At 41.8% G+C, this 18,093-nt stretch overlaps 1 protein-coding gene across 1 annotated transcript; it reads left to right on the top strand.

The window, feature by feature from the left end:
* Positions 1 to 5,246: 5,246 nt before the first annotated feature.
* LOC308171871 (transforming growth factor beta-3 proprotein-like) lies at positions 5,247 to 17,625 on the top strand (the record flags this gene model as incomplete). Its single annotated transcript, XM_080546778.1, has 7 exons — positions 5,247 to 5,592; positions 10,862 to 11,025; positions 12,475 to 12,604; positions 14,763 to 14,870; positions 15,033 to 15,198; positions 15,326 to 15,479; positions 17,467 to 17,625. The coding sequence occupies 7 exons, from the start codon at positions 5,247 to 5,249 to the stop codon at positions 17,623 to 17,625; spliced, it is 1,227 nt and encodes a 408-aa protein (XP_080402904.1).
* Between the last annotated feature and the right edge of the window lie 468 nt (positions 17,626 to 18,093).

The following is an 18,093-nucleotide window of genomic DNA, read 5'->3' as shown; positions in this document are numbered from 1 at the left end:
ATAAAGTGTTGTGTGCACAAATACCATCAAATAAAAACCTCATAGTACTAGTAACCTCAAGTAATCCAAACTTTTGGAGTGTATATCCAAAAGCAGAAAAAAAAATCCCTGTCCCTTTACATACACAGGGCACTCTATCACTCCCCTGGCCTGAGTACCAGTAATGAGTTACAGACATTGTTTCATCAACATGAAAAAGAGGTTATGATGGTCAAATGGTTGTAAATGGTAATTGACAGAATTGTTTCACTGTAGTACTGGATGTGTAGTTAGACTTACACAGTAGAGAGCTTTTTTAGACATCCAAAGCACTTTACTTTGCATAGGGGTAACTCACCTTATCCACTACTAATTGCTATCGTAGTCTATATTAAATAGCACTACAGAGCATAAAGTTGCTCTACAGGTACAAAAGGCTACTAACACCCTATAATATTTGGTTGGTACATCGTCATCCCTAGGTTTGTCTACATGGTTCGTACAGAACTGTGCATTCACATGGTTTTGATAGAACTGTGCATTCACATGTTTTGTATAGAACTGTGCATTCATAGTCAAAATGCTCTCTCTAATGCTGCACTGAAAATATAACATAAATAGGAAGAATATCAGAAAGAATATCCTCCTCAAGGGGGACAGTGGAGGACATAGATCAGCCCACAAAGTCCCACTCAAAACCACACTAACAAATAAAACCAAGTGACCTTTCACTTGTAATCTAAACAAATCAGACTTGCTTTGGTGTCGCTGTCAATTTCTTCCCAAGCTCCCCTCCAGAACAAGGCTCTTTAACGAGAGAGATGAGGGCCTCCTGCACTGCAACAAAGTGTGCCATAGGGACTGTGGGAAGCTTGTTGAGTGATGCCAGGCTGGATGCATGACCTCAAATAGCTCCGCAGGGGGAAAAAAAACAATTCCATTCCTGCTCATTCTTTAGGTTCTGAAAATAGACCGCAGGCCCATTTTGGGACCATTTCGAGTTGAGATCACTCAGTTCGGCATGAAGGACCAAGCCAAACTTATGAATGAAGACATTCCTGAGAGAGCTTGGAGCAACTAGAAAGCTAAATGAATTAGAAAACAAGCAAAAAAACAGAAAGGTGGTAACTGTTCCCATTAACAAATGAGACCATGGAGAACATAGATGACTGGAGGGCTGACGACAACCCACAAACATGACTGTTTAATCAATGAACTCTTCCCTCGCTCACGCAAAGACGATTACCACTGACTGCAAGGTAGCCATATCATCCTCTCTTTGTATTGCTTTGGATGTTGAACTGAAGCCATTTCATGCAATCAGTGTGATGTGATCGTAGTACGGGAACTTAGGGGAGAAGGAAAATATACATTCATACAAAATGGTGTATTACTGTAGTTGCACAGTACACAAAGATAAGTCCTTTGATGCTGAGAAATCAATCAGGTTGAGCTTTTCCCAGACAACTTCAGACATAGAGCAGAGGGAGAAAGCAGACACCACTTTGTGTGTGAGAGAGTAGGAGAGCAGGCAGGAATAAGTGCTTGAGTGCATTCAGTAGTGACAGTTGTTTTGTTTTGTCTCTCCAAAAACATTAATACTAATGCTTTAATACACACATGTGACACGGTCTGGTCATTTGGGCCGCAAGTTGGCAACCAATCAAAATGTTCTGAAAATCACAACACAAACTCGCTAGTCAAGCCAAAATACTGCAATGCAATGGATTCAGTGAGTAATCCCCAGTGCTACCTAGTGAACTATAACACTACTTTACATTGTTAGCAGGCTCACAAAACAAGCTGTGTTAGTTGGCTAGCGAGTGTGTCATTGATTTTCTAAAGAAAAGTCTGAACATTAACTCGGGTGCCGACTTGCGGACCAATTGACCAGACCTTGTCACACATCATAGGTTGATAATCTGACCTTAAACTGACAACCTGGGGAGACACGCTCTACAGTACCAGGGGGGGAAAGGAAAACGAGTAGACACTTTGGAGACTGCATTGACTGGAGTTTCTCGGATACCTACATTATTCACAAGCAAACAAAAACATACCTTTTATGGACTTTGCTGAATGCTTAGTATCGCTATGCATACCGAATGGACATGTCATAGCTAGAGAAACACCAGGCCCCATGATTGGGTCTAGACTCCAGTGGGTGGCTGACCTTTGAACCCAACAGGGGTCTGAGAAATATGACCAGCCAGAGGGTATATTCTAGAAATAGAGATAAGTGGAGACTTTTTCTTTTTAAAGCCTTTTCAGATAAAATAACTTGAAGACATCGGGTGGTTGGACAGCACACCCGAGAAAATGCATTTCATGTTGGTCACTGGGTTGCGGAGGGCGCGGGAATCCTGATTTGACAGAGAAGGAAGCTGTCCTAATTTGGGAACTTTAATGCAATAATGTCACTGGAATTTTGAGTTGCGGGGAATGTTGGCTTGGGTCCGGCTTTTGCGGACAAAGTCCATTCTCACAGCCCCAAATTCCAGTTTCCAGAAGTCTTGCAGTATTTCGTCATTCACTCAGAAAGAGTTTAAGCACAACAATAAATGTATGATAACATAATCATTGTCAAGTAATGTACTGGAGAGAAGCTGTAAAGAATGAGGCATTTTATAGTTTGGTTTTATATCAAGCAGGGATAAAGTATCTTAGTTTAAAGGGTATTTACAGCACATTAAAGCCCAATCACCAATCAGTCCTATAAATCACACCCTCATAGCTGGCCTTCTTGGCTCTTTCAAATGAGACAGAACTGGCACATACAAGTGATAGGGGCCTCTGAATGGTTTAGCTATCCTATCTAGTGTGTGTATGTGTGTGTGTGTGTGTGTGTGTGTGTGTGTGTGTGCATACGTGCCTGTGTGTGTGATTTTTACCCTGCTCTCTATGGTAAATGGACTGCACTTATATAGCGCCTTTATCCAAAGCAACAGCCTCTCATTCACCCATTCACACACCAATGATGGCAAGCTATCATGCAAGGCGCCGGCCCGCTCACTGGGAGCAATTTGGGGTTCAGTGTCTTGCTCAAGGACACTTCAACATGTGGCCAGCCGGGGCTCGGACCGCCGATCTGCCAACCTTGCGATCATTAGACGGCAGCTCTACCTCATGCGCAACAGCCGCTCTCTCCTTCTGTAAAACATGTTTTTTTCACCTGAAGAACATCTCCCGTCTAAGATCCTCTCTTAACAATTCTGAAGTGGAAAAGCTTGTTCATGCTTTCGTTTTCTCCAGAATTTATTATAAATTGCAGCTCATTCAAAACAGTGCTGCTCGGATTCTGACACAAACCAACACGTCTGCCCACATCACCCCCATCCTTGCTGACCTCCGCTACCTGTCCCTCAACAAACTGATTTTAAAATTCTCCTCCGGGTTTAAAAAGCCCTGAATGGGTCCGGACCTGCCTACCTGTTGAATCTGCTCTCCCACTATGAACCTCCACGCACCCTATGGTCAAGCCATGCCAAACAGTTAATGCACCCAGAACCAAGCTCTGCACAATGGGGGATGGTTCCTTTTCCTCCCACACACCACATCTTTGGAACTCTCTTTCTGACAATCTAAGGGCTGTTGAAACTGTTGGGGCTCTTTAAAACAGGCCTTAAGACACATCTTTATTGGCTGGCCTACCCTTCCTCCTAGACTTTTATGATATGGTTATATATGTTTTTTTTTTGCATTTGTTTATGGATTTGATTATGCATTTATTTTTTTGCAATGTCTTAATTTTATTTTATGCTCTTTGAGATTATTTGTGTATAATGAAAAGCACTTTATAAATGTAATACATTATTATTATTATTGTTGTTGTTGTTATTATTATTATTAATTATAATAACAACAACAACAATAATAATGATTGTTATTATTATAATAATAATAATAATTAACAATATATACTTTCTCTCATCATCAATCCCTGCCGTACTGTACACACTGTACTTGCCGCACTGCCAGAACAATGAGGTGTACAATGGAAACCTGATTAACTTATTACGCTGTCAAGTGTTAAGTTTCTGTTCAGCAGTAAAACAGTACAGTATATCAGAAAACTAACACTCAATATCAGTAAAGACCCCAGTCAGTTACTCTTTCCACCGCCAATGTTCTTTTATGCACCCAATCTTGATCATGTGGAATGTTTTGATGGCCCTCATAAAGCTATAGTGTGTGCAAAATTGTGCAGCAGTGTATATACAATAACATGATCCTTTCAAACACTGTCTTTGAGTCCAAGGGATCTTCTAAGAAGAGGCGAGGGACTGACTATGAGCGTCCAGGGCTGTTTGGTCCTGCCGTTTATCGAAGACAAAGCTATCATGTTCCACTAGAGGGAGTGATGCCTAGTATATGTCTATAATAAGCAGAAATATATGATGCCAAATTCATCACCAATATCATTGTAAATGCCGATTTTGCTATTTTAATGTCTGCTGTGAGCTGTTTGATTAAAAAATCATCTCTACTAAATACTAGAACGTTTCCATACTGGGAAGAGTTGCAAGCTTAGAAATATTGATTAAAACCACATTTTGTCTTTGGAAAATTAATTGCCTATCGTGATAATAATAATTATTGTAAGCACTTGAAACAATCATATCTCACAATGCACAATGGATGGGGTTGACAATTTGTGAAGTCTAGATAAACAGTTGCAGAGTCGAATTATGATTATGGGATAACCTGCGGTCCCTCCTCCACAAACGTCACTAGTTTCAGTATAAAATAAACGTGAGGCTATACTGAATGCGCACAGCTCGGCAACGTGACGGTGGCCAAACCAAGTGAAGACGACCGCCGGTGAAAGCAAGTGGCAAGCGTTTGTTCATGAGAAAGAGAAAGAAAAAGAAGAAGGATGCAGAGTTGTGAGGCGACCTAACTGTAAAGAGTTGAGCACAAGAATGCAAGACATAAGTAGTGCCTAGGCGTTCATTTAACCTACTGATGGAGAACATTATGCTGGATAAATTGTAGGTAGACATGGGGGTTTAATTCGTTAATTCGCTGTGCGAATGATGTCCAGTGCGCGATTACACACCTGGATTTCTCTGGATGACAACGGAACAAAAGGGGATTACCTTGGGAGAGGAAACAAGTTCTTGAAGACAAAGGAAAGTAAAGCCAAAATAGTGACTGCTATTAAATTAATTCAAAAGTTTTAAACACATTCTCTTTTTTATTGCCGTATAAACCATTCACTTGAGAATCTGTTCAGAGTTCTTAGCAAACCAAATGCATATAGAAACATGTATTTGGGTAAAGCTCTTCTGTTTGTGCTACTTCTAAATTGCGTGACACTGAGTTTATCTCTGTCAACCTGTGCCACCGTGGATATAGACCATGTGAAGAGGAAGCGAGTCGAGGCAATACGGGGACAGATTTTGAGCAAACTCCGGTTGACCAGTCCCCCTCACTCCCTTGGACCCAGTCAAGTCCCCTATCAAATACATGCGTTGTATAACAGTACGAAGGAGCTTCTTGAGCAGCTAGGAAGGAATCGGCAACTAAGTTGTGGCCAAGACAACACAGAGACCGAGTACTATGCCAAAGAGATATACAAGTTCAACATGGTTCAGGGCCCACAAGAAAACAGTAAGTGATTGTCTTTACGTATTCCCCTCCCCACTCTTTTGGTTGATACGGTGTTTTCCCGTACTATTTTCGTGCAAAACCTTTTGGTTGTAGTGCATTACGCGCGACATTACGCATGAGATCAATGAATGGGGAGCGTGTCGAGTGCGCAATTTTGGTTTGTTTGATAACCAGAGCCTGATCATAACAATAACACGAGGCATTTGGGCGCGTTTCTATAGTGAAAACCTTTAACAATATCATTATATACCATTGTATATGTGTCGTATCAGAGTTGGGTAGTTTCGTTTGTGGGTTTAGATTTTCTTTTTCTTTTCTGTATTGCATTTGATATGGAAACGTATTGCAAACCTAGAGTATGGGATCTGTTTGATCTGTTGACTCTATCAAGGATATTTACTCCATTGTGAAAGAGAACAGGTAGTGAATTACACTATTCCCCATCCTCAATAATGATAATATAGAGCTGGGTTCACTCAGTTTAGTCTAAATGATAAGTAATCCACTTTGAATACACTTATTACAGTAATAATGGGCCTTCCACATTCCATGGACCTCAGCAACATAAGGTACCAGCTCATTAATTTAAAACTTGCCCCTCTCACCAACCTGTTGCAATGCAGGACCAGTGTTTTGTGGAAAACCTCTTCCTCCTCCCACTTCTCCCCCTTTCTCCATGGACCCCGTCCCTCTTCCCAGATGTTCACATTTCCATTCCAGTCAGGCCCAAATGAGAGGGACATCTGCCCAGGCGGATGGGGAGGAGTGGGGGGGGAGTTAACAGAGGTAGGAGAGGGAAAGTTACGTGATGGAAGGACCTCCCCCTTAGCTTGGCTAGAGAGGGGATCCCAACTCCTCTCCTTACACTGTCCGTCCGAGGGAAGATTTGGCCGGGCACTTGGTTCCCCCACTGGGTTGGTGTTAAAAGTGCACTGCACGCCTGCCCTGGCAAATGCATTCAATTTCAGTGGAACGGCGTGAGGTGAATGGATCCTCTGGAGACAGAGTAGCATTACATCACAACTCAGCCTAAGCATTACTGTTAGACAGAAGGATTCTACTGCTGAATCTCATACAGAAGGTGTGTACAATACTCCAAACACCTACCCCATGAACTTTGAATACATTCCTCTGGCTAGTGACTGGATTTTCATGGTTGTCTAATTTTTCTCTCACATTGATGAGGTCACACACTCAGTACAGTGAGTACAGTAAAATGAACCTTAGTTCTTTATGGTTCATCTATTATTTTACTGACCCCCATCAAATGTCACTTACTGCTTGAAGTCAAACAACAAATATGCATCATAAAAAAAAACATGATTTCAACTTAGTTAACCTGTCCCAGAATGGAAATTGTCTTAATTGTTGAAGCACTTCAACACATTCAAACAAAACAAGGTATAAAAAGTTGGTTGAGATCTGCAACATTGATATGGACACATGTCAGTACTTAAAGGGAATTCATGCAAGATGTGGTCTGAGTCACAGTTTCTGAGAAGCGAGAGACGATTTACGTTAAGACTGTGTAAGAATTGGAGGAAGGCCTTATGGGCTAAAGCCAGGCCAATTGCATAATTGTCGTCCCTTTGAAATCAACAGGTGTTTCACAAAAGGCCCACTAGCTCTTCACCGCCACAGTCCTGTTTAGCATCACAACATGCTCCTGACAAAAGAGAAACACATAGCATGACAGCTTGCCTCAGCTTACTGTACCGCCTGGAGCCCTGTAAAAGTATCCCAGTGCAAATAAGTGAAAGATTTATGCACATACCTATTGTTTAAGAGAGCCCATGCTTGTCTTGTTTACTAAAACACAGTGCCGCCTGAAATTGACATAACAAGAGGGTCAAAGGTAAAATAATCATTCATGGTTATTGGGTGAGTATATCCCCTGTTCCTATACACACACACACACACACACACACACACACACACACACACAAGCACACACTGTATATATCCATCCCAATGAAACTGACTAATGAGTTTCGCATACAACGCTTTTTGGAAGCCGCAGGCATGCAGAATAATTTTCACATTCGCTCTGCTGATTCTGGCTGAATAAAGCAACACTTTTCAAGTGACTTCCAAGAGGGCTGGTACTCCAGAAGGACTTTGTCTTTAAACCTGAGAATGGTTTGAAGCACACTATAACATAGACAGGTTTAACAGTATACACATGATATAAAAACAGGCAAAAATAACTTCTATTTTGAAGTAATGTCATTTGAGGTGCATATCTGCCATAACCCTTGCAATTAAATGTACTAGAAATAATGTAACAGGTTTGGTTTGGTTACCAGGGTCTACATGTTACTATTTTATTTGATTAAAGTGTGTTTATTGTTGTAAGTCGCTCTGGACAAAGGTGTCTGCTAAATGCCCTAAATGTAAATGTAAATGTTACTCTTAATGCCCCCCTGCTAATAGAATACATTCAAGAATTCCCTCATCTCCTAAGGAGTAAAGTGGATATAAATTGCCACAAAAACAAACACCTTAATTATACCAACTTGATACATAACTACTTATCACAGACCTGTTAAAGAGAGGCTCACAAGTTCTATTGCCTGGCTCAAAATGCCTTTTACTTTTTTAGAACAGTTAATAGCTTTTGCCACATCTCCAGCGTAATTGTGGGTCACATCAGAAAAGGGGTTTTAGAAGGAGGTGAGAGGCTGAGAGGGCTGGCTTCCTGTGTTTGTCCAGAGGGCATTGCCCATAGCCAGGTGAGAGGAACTGTGGTCAGGACTTGGCGGAAACAAGTTCACTGAAGAGGATGCCAATGGCAGCCACGTTTTAGGTGTTTCCCATCTTGGTAACAGGTTCAGAAGGTGCGCTTAGCTGAACTTTGCGGTAGTGACATCACTCTCTTTTCCCTTCTTGGTGGAGTTTGGCAGCTTTGCTGAAAGTGTTAGGTAAACTGTTGACCTTTGGCGGATCCGAGGTGTTATCTGAACCAGCTCAGATCCCTGACAGGTGCAAATGAAGCAGAAAGCTGAGAGGAAAAGGCAAATTGCTGTATTGGGAATCTGGTCTACTTGAAACTCGAAAAGAGTCCTTTTATAGAATGGTACGTATCTGGCATATACTACACAGGGACTCAGCTAAGGGGTTGTGGAGAAGTCATCATGGTCAGAGGGTCTGCCGTTGGGGTCTGGATAGCGGTCATTGGAACTGAGGACAGCAGGGTTTTTGATACACGGAATACCAGGATGGTGAAGTCACTCTAAGCCAAACAGGGACGCTAGTTCGCTTAAAAATATGTTTTTTTTTCTCTATCTTAGTCAAGCAGGGGAAAATAGCCATCTGACATCAGCAGATAACTTAACCACATTATCACATTCCATGCCAGTCACCATGTGTAAGAGGCTCATTGAGGGAAAGTTGCTCTGGGGCAGTCCCCTGTTAATGATTCACTGTGGGCTACTACATTTGGTGCCAGAAAACAATTGCTGTTCATTCATAGAAAGCTCATGGTGCCAGTCAATTGCTAAAGTGGAATCTTTGCAGGATTCTCGGTAACAGCCTTAGATATTAGTCAGAATTACATTTGGCATCCCTGGGCTATGCAGCGGCATCAACAGCATCAAACTATTTGTTTTGGTTCATCACTAGGGGTTTAACATAGTAATATTGATTTGAATATTCTGACTCTTAAGAAGTCTTCCACATTCCACACTCTGCTTCTTGACTATGAAACATTTTGACACACAAAATGGGAATAACTGATATGTGACCATGTGATCACTGATAAAGGCCGATTTAAACTTCTGCGTAAAATCTACCGTAGCTTGCGTAGGCCCGCGTGGCCTTGCGTTGCCTACGGAGAGGGTTGACACGCACATCTCAAAAAATGTAACTACGGGTCAGTTTCTACGCAACCGTAAGCTCTGTGATTGGTCCGCTTGGTAGCACATGATTCCGACAAGATTCTGACTCTCTCATCGGCCAAAATGCGGAAGCCATGACAGAAATGTCATTTACCTTTTCTGTAATTACTTATTAATAAAGATTTGAAAAATTATGATAACCATCGTATTATCTTAGTTTAATGTCATTTCAATGCATCATATCACTTTTATTTACAACAAGCATAAAAAAAAATCGCTATTATGCGGCTTTGAGTAGAGCACCCTATGGAAGCGTCAGGCACAGCCTTCCTATAAGGAGCGCGATTCACATTTACGAGGCACCCTTTGCGGGTTAATAACTGTGGTTTACCGTGGGTTAGGATAACAATTCAAACGTGACTCCTATCACGATCGACACAGCGCGGAGCGAATTCCCGGGTAGAACTTGTCTCTCCCCCCGCTGTCAACGGGAGTTTCATCCACCAGGAAGCGGTGGTGCACGCAGCAGCGGGGGGGGGGGGGGGACCCAGTCACTTACGGCCGAATATCTCTGCGTCACAATGGGTTAGAATTCCAAACTAAAATTCTCCATGACCAGAATAGCATGCTGAACACACTGAACTTTGAATGGAGTCTTAGTAATGTACCGTTAACGAGATAGAATAAGAAAAGCATATTTTTCTATGCCGCTATGAGTACACCGACCAACGCGACGCGGTCCGCGGTCCGCGGACCAACATCGTAGAACTATAAACTTGGAGACCCCTTACGTAGGCTACGTAGGCTACGCGCGTAAATTCGACGCAGAAGCTTAAATCGGCCTTGAGTCACCAACCAATCAAAATGTTCCGACTTTTATTATGAACAATTTAAATAAATGTCAATGTTGTTGACAATCAATGACACACTCGCTAGTCAAGCCAAAACATTGCAATGCAATGGATTCAGTGAGTAATCCCCACTACTCTACACAAACTAGATTGTAGTGGGGATTACTCACCGAATCTATTGCATTATTTTGGCTTGACTAGCGAGTGTGTCATTGATTTTCAACAATGCAGAAATGTATTTAAAATTTTCAGAATAAAAGTCTGAACGGTCCGTCGGTTGGCGAATTGTACCCGGTTTCATCAGCTGCTGTCACGTATGTACTGCTACAAACGTTGGAGCTTGCTTTAAAAACGTTGGACTTGCTTTAAAGTATCAGATGAAAATGTCCAATCTTTTGGTCCGACCATGATGGAGCTATGTCAAAAATGGCACTAGGAAAGTTTAACGAAAATAACGAGAAAGTATTTGTTAAAAGTGTGGAGCCCACTGCTTGAACTTTGAATCGTTTAATGGTAACATAATATGAGATCTGAATTGCATGTCGCTGGATCAACTCAGATTTGTTCTCTTAACTCTTGCAGATGACCTGCCCTATTGTCCAAAGGGCATTACCTCCAAAGTGTTTCGCTTCAATGTCTCTGCCATGGAGAGAAACTCAACAAATCTGTTTCGAGCTGAATTCCGTGCACTGCGGATGCCCCACTCTGGAGCCAAGAGGAACGAACAGCGGATTGAGCTCTACCAGGTGTGTAAAGGTCTTCCAGGTGTGTAAAGGTACCGTTTCAATGTCCTTCTACCAACACAAGAGATCTCCACCTGAAAACATAACAGTGCCAAGATACTTCGGCTCAAATATAATATCCTCCCTGAGCAGGGGACACAGGGGAGTGTGAGCTATGTAGTTGTTAGTTAGTAGTAGGATGTTAGTTTTCAAAAAGTCTAACCAGCAATATAACTACATATTGGTTTACCATAATGGCATTGACAAGAGATCTATTTGCTTATTCCACAACCCAATTTTTCAGCGTCCAAATCAGGAAAGTGAGCCAATGAAATCCAGCTTGTGGTCTTATGGTGGGCAACAGCCAGACCCAAGCTCTGCTCGTCAGTCCTGAACAATGTTTTGGGTAGTGTGAATGTCAGGGTAATGTGAATATCAGGATAATGTGAATATCAGGGTAATGTGAATGTCAGCAGCAGTGAGGGTAGAGTTAGAGTAAGCCACTGGCATGCCATGAGAAACCAGCTTAAATGTGGACACTTCTCAGTATAGTAGTCTGACTATCCAGTCCCCCCATTAGACCTCTCCTGTATATCAAACTACACTCATGCTGGAATGAGTTCGTATGGTTGATATAGGAGGATAATTATAACTAGCCATTTGTTCTCCAAGTTAACTGAATCAGAATCAGAATCGCCTTTATTACATCTTACGTAAGTACACAAGAGACACAAACATTTGGCTTTGGTTCCTCAACATTGACATGCATTCAGCATTCAGATAAAGGGAAACAACAGTAACACAGTAATAATAAGCAACATAAGACAAAAAATAATCCCTCCAATAAAGAGCATATTAATCCCACAATAACTGAGCCTCAATATGGTGGATGGCTGGTACATGAGACCAAATGAGACCAGACACAGTAAAATGATTTGAATTGGAGCACAGCTGTGGGATTTATTTTGCATAATTTCTTCTGGCAGGTGCATGATATAGGTGTGGTTGACGGCAACCAGGTGTTATAGGCCACAGTAGGCCAAGTATAGAAATCTGTATATTATGAGTGGGAAATAACTTAGATGGCTACCTAACTGTAACATATTGCTGCAGTCAGCTAACATCCCAAAGGCATTACAACATTGTTGGCTTATTTTACTTGCTTGAACTGTACCTATACATTTTCATTCTGTAGGCAGTTTTGAAGTAAGAAAACTGTCGAAATTAAGTAATGTGATACATTTTCTACTCTACTGATGTCAGCCTCAAGTGACATTCCATGGAATCCAGATCTGCCATGTAGTCCCATAATGGCGACATACTGTATATCCTTACTGGGAATGATTTGATGGTTCGCCTTGAGTTCTAATAGTGTCCATTGCCTGAGACCAGACACATCTGGTTTATTCGATGACAATGTAGTTCATCTATTGTATTGTTCGTATATATAACTCACCCACCCCTGATTTGCAGATCTTGAAGCCGGATGAGCACATTGCTAAACAGCGCTACATCGGAGCCAAGAACGTCCTGACTAAGGGCACTCCAGAATGGGTCTCTTTCGACGTGACAGAGAGTGTGCGAGAGTGGCTGATGTACCGAGGTGAGGTCACCGCACTTAACTACCAGGATCCAACTCCAAACAAATCCCTCAGCCCTGTCCCTAAAGCCCGGTACACACATGAAGATAATCTGGCCGATTTTGGCCCGACTTTCTCCCTTCGACCAAGGACAGCAAACGCCCGATTATGGGATGGCTCTAAAGATTATCCTACAAGATTATCCTGTGGTGTGAGGTGTGTTTAGAGTCCATTTCTTCCGACAATCTGCTCGGAAAATGGTCGGGGCCGACAATCGTAAATATTAAACATGTTCAATATTTACGACCAAATATCCTCATGTGTGTGGGCAACTCCCGACTCCCGACAACTCCCGAGCAGGGTTGCCAGATGGGCTCGGTTTCTTTGGTGGAATTAGCGGTTTTAGACTGGTTAGGCTGGAAAGTGTCAATCCCACCTGGCAACCCAGCTCCCGAGTCCGATTGTGACGTGGATGGAATGTAGCCAATAAAGAAGCGAGCTGACTTCTTCTTTTCGTTCTTCGGCACTTTATTTGCCTTGTCGCACATGGCTGCCTCGTACAGGTCAGTCAGGGTACTACGTTAGATCACGTTTGATCACGCGAGATTTCTGGCTTGGGGAACGAGACTCTAGACCAGGGGTCGGCAATAGGCGGCCCGTGGGCCATTGCTGGCCCATCACCAATAATATTTGGCCCAGCAGATTATTTTGAGAATCCACTTTTTTTTCTTTTTTTACAATATCGGACCGACAGTCCCACATATAGCGCCTATAATGTCCGAATAGAGAATCGACCTCCACCTGAATAATGCTTATTGTACTTTTATCCATGTTGAGAGTGAATGACACAGGGACAGACAATCAGGCAGCGAAGCGCACTGACGCTGAACCCCTCAAGGTGAATCATAAGTCATGCGGTGTGTGGTTTGAAAAAAATAACACGAGCTCAGTAAACCATTCAAACGTAATGTTTACGTATATGTGACTGCAACACACATATGAACAGTAACAAAGCAAATTCTGTTTAATTTTCTGAAAAACATTGACAACAAAATCGGCGCAAACAAAAAGCATCTCCCATTGGTCACTATTTGCTTGATATCTGGTGATATGGACGTCACTTTAATCCGCAGGCAGTTCTCAAGGTTTTTATGCATCAATCGATTCCTCTCGTGCGTCTTTATCACATTAATTGACAAAAAGGACGACTCGCATGTATAGAAAGGGAACATTGTGAGCACGTAAAATGTGAGTCTCACAACGGCTTTGCATTGATGAAACCAGGTAGGATGAACGTATAGTTCGCTGTCCATTCCTCTTTAAATGCCCTGTTTTCACCGTCAACTTTCCTCTTTAGACCTTTGGAGAGTGACATTATGTTTCTCTTGCTAGCTAGCAGGTTAAATGTTTAGCTTACTTCACCCGACACGCAAACAACCAATCCAATAATAATGTGACCTTGGGAGGAGGGGGGGAATAATTATCAGAACAAAAGTATGTTAAATAATTATTAGAATAAGTTAGGCTGCGCTACATCGTCAGTCCACACATTTATTATTTAAAAATATGGAAAAGGGTGAAACTACGTTTCAACGTTGTTGAGAATCATAACACAAACTCGCTAGTCAAGCCAAAATAAGAAAAGTCAAAGCATTAGAACGTGTCACATTTTTTAACAATCAATTACTTAAATTAGCCTTTGATTATGTTCGGGCCCGCCATCTAGTGGCTCAAAAAGAAATTAGCCCGAGGCCAAACTTAATTGCCGACCCCTGCTCTAGACTATCGTAACGACAGATCTTTATGTATGTGGTGTGCTGTATTGGGAATATCGGCGCACACCACACACAATACGATCAAAACTGTTCAATCTATGATTTTTTATCTTCATGTGTCTTCATGGGTCTCTCTCAGATAAAAAATCTGTTAAGATTTTGAAAATCCTTATACTGTATGTGTACCAGGCTTAAGCCTTTGTCATTCCCCCTGACTGATAGAGAATTGTCAGATTTGCAATGGAGAGTAGATAAAGGCTCAGGAATAGAAGTATATTAAGGGGATTCATTTAGATCATGATGTAATTGACTGTAGAAGAATCAGGCAAAAAACGTTTTTTGGATGACATTTTGGGTCTGTGAGCTTAATTGCAATCTTTCTTCTGACACCTCGCTTTCATATCAGAAACCAATTTGGGTCTGGAGATCAGCGTGCACTGTCCCTGCCACACCTTTAACCCAAATGGTGACATCATCGATAATGTGAACGAGGTGCTGGAGGTCAAATTCAGAGGTGAAAAGGGAATGTTTTTTGTCAATATTTTACAGCTTATAGTCAGTTGTTTTTTTACTTTAACATCTGTGGCCTAATCACCTCAAAGTAACTTCCAACCAAGTACTGTTAACCCATTTTTATAAATGATGTTTCTATGCCCTGCCTCCTCTCCTACTCCAGGGATGGAATGGGAGTATGAGGATCAGAGTCGATGGGACCTGGGTCGTTTGAAGAAGCAGAAGGAGTACCTGCCCCACCTGATCCTGATGATGATACCACCCCACCGCTTGGACACTCAGTCCACACGTCGACGCAAGCGGGCGCTGGACACCAACTACTGTTTCTCGTAAGGCTCTCATTGAATGTGTGTTTTTTTTTTAATGGAGAGTGGAATGTTGGAATAACATGGAATAATGGTTTGATGTGGATCATCACCCACCCCCCCCCCCCCCCCCCCCCCACCCCCCACACAGCAATGTAGAGGAGAACTGCTGTGTTCGCCGACTCTACATTGATTTCCGCCGCGACCTAGACTGGAAGTGGATCCATGAGCCTAAAGGCTACTTCGCCAACTACTGCTCCGGGCCCTGCCCCTATCTGAGGAGCTCTGACACCACACACAGCACTGTGAGGACCCTGTAACTCATTAACTACTGCTAACTCTTCCAGTCAAATTCTAGGTGCCAATGCTTATACACAGTGTATGATTAGTGGAGATTTATATACATGTATATATATATATAAATATATATGTGACACGGCCTGGTATAAAGGTTCGCATGCAGCAATTCACGCAAATGACCAAAAAGCTTTCAAATGTGTTTTCCGTTTTTTTTTTGTGCATATCACAAAAGTTTTAAGTGTTGAAGAGCCCACTCAATATAACAGTTTTAGAATCACTAAATACTTAGAATTTGTGAATTGGATTCACTGTCTCGTCTGCCGTCTACTGCCTTTCTGCTGGGTTAGTGATACATGGCTTATAAACAAACGTACGTTTGAGGGCTGTGTGATCATATAATTATGTGTAGTTATATGTTTTTAGCATGCTGATGTTCTATCAGCATGTTGTGATGTGCTAAACATGCAGTTAGATGTTCATAGCGATGTTCTTTCTTAGCTGCTAGCCAGCTACCAACACGATAGCAAACGCGTCTGTTTTGATTCAGAGTGATTTTCTCTGGTATTTGGTTTGAGATGTACCAACATTCAAATAAGCATATCTTCCTCAACTATTTTCCAATTTCAATTTATGACACATCATTTGAAATCTTACAATCTGCACTTTGAAAAACTGTAAAATGACCTTGCCCTACTTGGGGACTTTTTCACCAGACCCTGTCACATATTTTTTACTTTAATGCCAGAAATTCATATAAAGTTTGAATACACACTGAAAAAAGCCCCAACTTTGGCCTTCAGTACCTAGCCTTGTTTCATTAACACACTTTCATCTATAGGCATGCTAGGCTTCGTAACTGGCTTGCTTAGCCTACTTCATGAGCACTTCAGACCTTCAACAACCACGAACACAGCTTATTGGAAGTGTGATTTTAAAAAAGAGAGAGAGAAATCATTGGGCTGTTAACACTGTACACTAATTAGGCAAGGCCTATTAACATAATAAAATCATTGGGATCAGCATTGGGATATCTGTTAGATTTTTTATTGCCATATTGACATTTATTGTCTGATATGATTTGTATTACTGTTTTGTTCAACAGAAGTACTGTAGCTTGCCAGATACATTTTAGAATAAAAACACCACAATTTAACAATATAAAAGGCAATTGCAGATTGTATAAACAGAAGCATGGTAATCAGTAGTTGCTTTTTTTTTCATTCTTCATGGAAAATATAAGCCAAACAGGCTGGAAGTTGGGTATGAAGCACACTTTCACTTGTCATTCAGTTTTCTTGCAAGGCCAAGCTCTACCCATGTCCATAAGCTGCTCAGCTGATCTGTAAAGGAACAGGAAAATCAGTTTATAGGATCGGTGAGCCAATTATGCACAGGAATGTGTAACGCATGCTCAGCACCACACACGTGGACAGCGACACCTCCGATATGATACACCAAACGTTAGAGCCATTAATAAAGAAAAGGCTGTAAACCACAATCATTTACATCAACGCATTCTGAAAATAAAACACTAATATAATAATAAAGCACTTTGAGCTGCAACGTTTGCAGAAAAGAGCTATACAAATAAAGGTTATTATTATTATGATTAATAATAATAATAATAATAATAATAATAATAATGAAGATGCCTTACTTAGTAGCAAAACAATCTGCTGTGATGACAAACACATATCAGAAGTGGGGATCTACTGTACCGCGTCTCCACCGGGGATAAAATATAATGAGTGGTGGCACATTGCCCCATGCTTAAACATGGATTGGGTTCTTTGTAAGTAGGTGGCGAAGCATTTTTGTCTTAATATCACAGGGGATCATTTTGACCGGAACTCCATTTTGATGACACGCTTCAGAGCCCTATAACATTCACAGTATACTGTAGTTGAAAGGGCTGTACATGAGCGGTAACATCCTCCGTACCAAGTTTTACTGTACTGACTGGAGCTTGTGTCCCCCCTCCCCATCCCTCAGCTGCTGAGCCTGTACAATACCCTGAACCCTGAGGCCTCAGCGTCGCCCTGCTGCGTCCCTCAAGACCTGGAGCCCCTCACCATCCTCTACTACTCGGGCCGCACCCCCAAAGTTGAGCAGCTCTCCAACATGATTGTCAAGTCCTGCAAGTGCAGCTGAGAAGGCCAGTCTGAGCCATTTCAGGGGAACTGGACCATGGAGGCGAACCGTATCCTAGCCACAAGAGCCACCCATCCCCCCTGTGGAGACTACCACAAACAAGGCCATTTCTATTCAGCAATGACTATAAGTGCCTATATGGCCTAGCTCCTAACACCACTTAAGGACCCCATCCTTGTGTGAAAACATACACTATTACTAGACTCAAGGGTCCCAATGTCTTCCTTTTCTGTGTTTTAGATTTTTTTTCAGTTAAAGATGCAGAGTAGTTTTGTTTTAAAAATGTCTGAACTGCCTTTTCGTTTCCTTCCTTAAAAACAGTGGGCATTATTTGCAAACACAATGGATAAACAACAGATTTGATGCCTTGTCCACAAACATAAATGTTGTCAGGCAAAGGAGGTCTGAGAGAATGCCTATTGGATTTGCAATGGAAAGTGAGTGAGCAAAGAGGTTGAGCCAAGATTT

The sequence above is a fragment of the Nansenia antarctica genome, assembly GCF_963989245.1.
Source record: "Nansenia antarctica genome assembly, chromosome: 1".
NCBI lineage: Eukaryota > Metazoa > Chordata > Actinopteri > Argentiniformes > Microstomatidae > Nansenia > Nansenia antarctica.
This window is presented reverse-complemented; position numbering and strand designations above follow the sequence as displayed.